Source organism: Macaca nemestrina, chromosome 12 (genome assembly GCF_043159975.1).
Source record: "Macaca nemestrina isolate mMacNem1 chromosome 12, mMacNem.hap1, whole genome shotgun sequence".
NCBI lineage: Eukaryota > Metazoa > Chordata > Mammalia > Primates > Cercopithecidae > Macaca > Macaca nemestrina.
In genome coordinates, this window is record NC_092136.1 from 48944227 (window position 1) to 48950226 (window position 6000).

General features: G+C 52.7%; 1 protein-coding gene across 17 annotated transcripts in view; it reads left to right on the plus strand.

Annotated features, from left to right (window-relative positions):
* Window positions 1-5734, plus strand: part of LOC105486946 (pleckstrin homology domain containing A7) — a 243839-nt gene extending 238105 nt beyond the window's left edge. For 12 of the 17 annotated variants that reach the window (XM_071075024.1, XM_071075025.1, XM_071075028.1 and 9 more), the window contains 3 exons: window positions 340-482; window positions 2110-2220; window positions 4132-5734. In XM_071075024.1, coding sequence (XP_070931125.1) covers window positions 340-482; window positions 2110-2210 — 244 coding nt within the window. In that variant the 3' untranslated portion in view covers window positions 2211-2220; window positions 4132-5734. Of the gene's footprint in view, window positions 1-339; window positions 483-2109; window positions 2221-3181; window positions 3237-4131 lie in introns of all 17 variants that reach the window. The other 5 variants (XM_071075027.1, XM_071075030.1, XM_071075031.1 and 2 more) reach the window with 2 other exon arrangements.
* Window positions 5735-6000: the final 266 nt, after the last annotated feature.

A 6000-nucleotide genomic window follows, 5' to 3' on the forward strand; every position in this document is an offset into this window, starting at 1 on the left:
GACTTGACTATCCCCTCAGCCTCAATAGCTTCAGAAACTTAATCTTGTTTGTATGCCTCCATTTCAGAGCTGGCTTAGCCATTTCATGTCTGAATTTAATAAGAGCCTCCAGCTAGATCTGTGAACTTAAGGTCTGTGGCCTTCCCAAAAGAGGAACAAAGCTGTGATCGTTTGGGTGTTTCGGGGAAAGCATGTACCTTTGTCTAGGGAGAAAGTACCCACAGTTTTTGTCTGAACCCCCTCAAAATGTTGAGAACCTCTAGGCCAAGGAGACCCTCCACTCCTGAGGCTGCTGCCCAGGGCAGGAGGGCCCATGGTCTGCTTCCGACCCTCCTGCAGCATGTGCAACCTGCAGCCGACCTCAGGCCAGGACCGGAACAGTGTGGCTGACCTGGACTTGCAGCTGCAGGAGCAGGAGCGCATCATCAACATCTCCTATGCCCTGGCCTCCGAGGCCTCCCAGCGTAGCAAGCAAGTGGCAGGTAAGGCCATGGCCCAGCCCCCAAGGCCTGGATCCTGCCCACTGCACCTGTGGACTTGGGCCCAGCATGGCCTGTTCCAGAGCCAGTGGAAAATCAAGTGTCAAGGATGGTAGTTGAGGGTCAGTGGTGTGTTCCCCTGACCACTGGGCATCCTGTCCCATGAGCACAGCAGGACTTGGAAGGGAAGGTGGGGCAGGCCACACAGTGGGGGAGACCAAGGGGGCCCAGAAGCTCAGAAGTATCAGGGGAAGGTGGTCCCAGGAGGAGCAGTGCTGCTACCCCACTTCCTCGGAGACTATGAGCTAAGAGCAGGCTTTTCAAGGTTCTGATCCAAGGGGCTAAGGTTTCTGACCTCATGAAGAAGGGGGCAGGAAAGTGGTTGATGCTTGAATTTCTTGCTGGAGTAAGGCAGAAGGGGGCCCCTCCAGACCTCCCTGGTCCGCTGCCTTGGTCTCTAAACTAAAGCCAGTGTTCACCTTGTCAGAGTGTATTGTGCCAGAAAGTATGGGACGAAAAACATAACACCATGGGATGAGAACATGTGTGTGTGTGTGTGTGTGTCTCAGCGTGTGTCTGTGTACGTGTGTCTGTGTGTATGTGTGTCTCTGTGTATAAAAGGGCTGCTCTTTCTCTCAGTCAGGAAGGAGACTGCAGGCTCCTCCTTCCACTCACAACTCACCTGCCTGTGTGTGCCTTGTGCCTTCACAGTTCACCCGGTACCATTTCTCCCCCAGTGCAGAGGCCACTGTGTGTCTGGGTGGTGCTCCTGGCCAGGTGTGCTCCTTCTGGGGAGGGGGAAGCCATAGAGCCTGAAGTGGTGTCATGGCCCCTACCAATTCTCCAACCCTGGCCAAAGGGTCTAGAAGTAGCCAAGGATGTGGCTGGCAGAGCCCTCAGAGGCCTGGGCCTGGGGGGTCTGGTCTGGGGATCAGAGAGCTTTGCTGTGGCCCCAGAAGGCCATGAGAGTGACTGACAACAAGGGGAGGGGCCATAGTCATAGTCAAAACCTGTTCTCTGTCCCCTACAGCCTGATCCTGCACAGTCCTTGAAATCTCTGCTGTCCTCAGTCCCTTCGAGCACATGCTGAGTGGGCTGAGAGTTGGCCAGTGTGGTGTTCTGGGACTAGGGATGCAGGAGATGACTCATCCAGACCTCTCCTCCCAATGACCCTGGGGCTCATCTTAGCAGCTTTTGAGCTCCTTCTGGGGAGGGTTCGAGCAGGGGCGGCTCCCCCACCATACCGTGCCCTCCTCTCGCCTTGCTTGCTCTAACCCTGGGGGGTCTGCCATCCTCAGCCTCCTTACTGCCAGCAGATGAGCGCCCCCAGCCCTAATATGCTGTGACCAGTTCCCAGGGCCTTTCTCCCTTCCTAGTCAGAGATGATTTTTGCTGCAGCCTTTCCTCACTCTCGATCCCTCTCTCCATCTCAGAAGCATATCCAGGAACTGCAGGTTGACCCATCTGGTTCCCCACCAGGCCCCATGAATCTGTCCCTCACCCTCAAGCCCAGGCCCTTCATGGTGGGCAGCAGGGCCCATGCCACCGCAGCCTGCCAAATGGGGCATCTGGTGCTGCAGGAGCTGACGAGGAGTCTAACACACCGCTTAATTCCTGTTGCCCCATCTAGCGCAGCAGCTGGCCCTCCTCCCGCCTAAAGGCCCCCTGTCTCCCAGGACGGTGCCACCTTACCCCCCTTTAACCAACGGACTCCACTACACCTTTGTCTAACACCTTCCAAGTAAGACCCCCTGCCTGGTGTGCCCCTGCCTGCTCCCTGTGCCTCCCTAGCTCTGAGCTCCTCACCTCCCTGCTGTGCTGAAATGATTGCAGTGCCACCTGCTGACGCCTCCTTCCACTGGCAAAGCGGCCGCTGTGGGGACTGTCCTGACTGGTAGGCAGGTGGGAAAGTGATGCTTTTTAGGAACTGAGTCCTCAGTGGCTGTAATACAATAGGGACTGAGCGATACACCCTGCTTCCTCCCTGAAATCTCTAGAACCAGAACTATGCCCCCAACCCTTGCTCTCCTCAGTAGGGCAGCCTGATGCCCAAGAACCAGTGCAGCCCACACTGCCAGCCTCAGGGGACTGGAAGAGTTAGATCTTGGCCTTTCAGGGCTTTGGCCAAAGAAATGGAAGAACTGTAAGATTGGGAAAAGTCCAGTTCTACAGATGAGGAAACTGAGGCCCAGTGAGGGGCCGGGGCTCATTCCAGGTCACAAAGAATTGGTGTCAGTGCAGAGGCTGGGACTGCCCTTTTGGTCACTGGGCACTTTAAGAGGGAGAGAAAGGGAAGCCCAGGGCAACGTGAAATTGGCCGTCAGCCAGGCAGAAAGCTCTGGCACCACCCCTACCAAGCCCTCCCCATGTGGGCATCTAGTGATGAGAGGCAGTGCGGGATGAGGAGGGAGCCCTGCAACAGGAGGCCGGCATCTAGTCCAGTCTCAAGTGAGTTCTTGGCCTGAGCCTGTTGCTTCGGAGCCCATTGGTTCACCTGGACAGGGGAAGGTCAGACTGGTGGTCTGGGCAGTCCTTTCCCTGACATCGCATCCCACTATCATTTTGCAGGGCTTTCCCCTCTCCTTCCTTTACATATACTGTGGTTAACATTGTTGAGTGCCTGCTGTGTGCCAGGCATTGTGCTAAGCATCTCTTTTGATCCACACAACAACCCTATGAAGGTATTTCCCCCCATTTTACAGATGAGAAAACAAAAGCTCAGAGACCTTGAGGGATTTGCGCAAGGAATCACAGCTTGTAAGTGCTGGGGTTTGAACCCCTTTGATATGAGTTCAGAGCCTTTGTTCCCCATCACCACTCATGGATTCATCTGGGCCGCCCTGAGCAGCTCTAAGTGTTTGGAGAAAGAAGTGAAAAGAGGGAGAGAGTGTTTGTGCTGCAGGAAACAAAGCATGATTTTTTGTCAGGTGTCCATCCTGGGTGCTCCTCCTGCCTCACAGCAGAGCTAGCAAGTCCCTGCCAGCCTGAGCATGGAAGGACGAGGCCAGCCTCCTTGGGCCAGGTTCTAGGAGGTGTGGAGGAGATGATTGAGGAGCCATAGGGAAGTGCTCTAGCCAGGTCCATTGTGAAGGCCACGGTTGGGGGTGTGGCTTTCTCCTACAGATCTGAGCACAGTAGCAGCGCTCAGGCACAGAGAGGCAGGAGAGAGACTCTGTTCCTACTGGGTTTTGGTGCCCCCATGGCTGTGAGATCGGCCTTTTATACCCTTTTTGGAGTACTGCATTTCTTCTTACCCTCACAGCATCCTTGTTAAGAAGTGGGTATGACCACCATGTTTTTTAGGTTAGAAAAACAAGGCCCACAGAGGTCAAGAGCGCTACCCACATTCAATGAAGGGCAGGGCCAGACTGCACCCTTATTAGAGTCTTTGCCCTATCAGGATGGGGACCTAATTTAGGGGCCAGCATGTGTCTAGCAGTGGAGTAGGGGTGCAGGGAGGGCGGGGTGAGAGCCCCATGTGTCCTAGAGGCTGAGGGTCCCACAGCGGCGGCCGCATTGCCGGAGCCCCCTGCTCTGCTGCTCTGCCTGTCCGCCTATCTGCCATTCTGTCATGTGTGTGCAGACGTGCCTGTTCCCTGGATGTGAGCAGGGCTCCTGCCAGCTTCTCACTGTCGCCTGTGCTTTTTGCCAGCCCAGGCAGTGACTGACCCATGACTCAGCACACGAAGGAGAAGCCTGGAGCCAGGGGCCCAGTGGAACCAGCTTCCTCCAAGGAGAAGACCTTTCTGCCCCCAAGGAAACCACTTCCAGCTGAGCAGGGAATCTGGCTGGAGGAAGGAGCAGCTTACTGACTACAGGTGTTCACCACAGACCAGGTCCTAATATGCACCCACTAGTTTAGCTCAGACTCCTCTCTACATATGAATGGCAAAGGCACTTTTGATACACACTGTAAAATACACTGTATTTTAGAATCGGAATCTATTTTCTAATGTTCACCTCAAGGGCTGAGTGGCAGGAAGGGTGAGGATGCAGGACTTTGCAGCTGCACATACAGATTCGGGTACTTTGGGTGACAGGTGTTGGGGGGTGAGAAGGGCGGGGCAAGCAGAGGCTAGTCCAGCTTCCAATGACCTTAGGAGAAAGTGAGATTTGAAGAGGTGTTCCCAGTAGACTCCAGCAAGAGGCTGGTTGGCGTGCTGTCTGGGAGTAGAGGGAACCTTGGCTGCAGAGATCAGCTGTCCCTGACCTGATGACCCGCTCTATGTGAAACTCCACCAGGATCGCACATGGAGCCCAAGTCTGTGCCTTGCCCCTTGGGTTTGGCTTAGGGGCAACAGTGTGTTCAAGAGTACTGGGGCCCACAGGCTTCCCTCAGCAAAGGGCTCTTGTCAGAAAGAAAAAAGCAGTTTGCTTTCTCTCTCTTTTTTTTTTTTTTTTTTGAGACAGAGTTTCACTCTTGTTGCCTGGGCTGGAGTGCAGTGGCGCTATCTCGGTTCATCGCAACCTCTGCCTCCTGGGTTCAAGCGATTCTCCTGCCTCAGCCTCCCGAGTAGCTGGGTTCTTACAGGCATGTGCCACCACACCCAGCTAATTTTGTATTTTTAGTAGAGACGAGGTTTCTCCATGTTGGTCAGGCTGGTCTTGAACTCCCGACCTCAGGTTATCCACCCGCCTCGGCCTCCCAAAGTGTTGGGATTACAGGTGTGAGCTACCACGCCTGGCCTGCTTTCATTTTTAACAGTACACATTGAAGTACAGAAAATATGAGAGGAAGCAACTTTCATTGTATTATAGCAATAAACTCCATACTGGGTGACATCTACCTAGAAATCCCTTCCCTCCAACCAGGCCATGATGGGAACCTTTGCGGCCTGCCCTTGGAGAATCCCGGGTTGGCTTCCCTGGGACTCAGGTCTGGTGGCAGGAGGGCAGCAGTGTGCCCCCACCATCCCTCATGGCCATAATGGCAGGACTTTGATTTGACTTCCAGCCCCACATGAGGAGGGGGGCTACCAAGCCAGGTGCAGTGTTTGTGGCCCTTTATTTAAGTTGTGTTCTTATATTATTCTGCATATAAAAAATGACGTTTAAATGGAAATACAACAACAACAAAAACCTCCATTGGGTGGAGCCACACTTTAAATGAAAATTTCTCTTTGACTATGCTCAGAAAAAAAAATAGAATTTTGAATATATTTAGCAGTTGTTGTCTATTTTTAACTAACTCCATATGCTGCCAGTATCGACTTCATGACATTTGCCAAAATAAAATTTTATTTTTGCCTTTGTAAGATTTTCTTGGAGAAAATGAAATGAATATTTTGCAAGAAAAAGTTAATTTAAAAATGTAATGGTTTGCAAAAAAAATGTGATGTACAGATTAAAATATTAACCTGATACGTTTCCTGTTTCTCGCTGGCTATAGTCTCTGGTGAGTGGCCTGTGTACATTTGTTTCCATTTCTTTGGAAAATCCCCACTGTCAGCTCTTGGTCCTGCTTCTATTTACCTATGAAAAGTTTCTTCTGGTGATGGTTCCTTGACACTTGATCGACTGT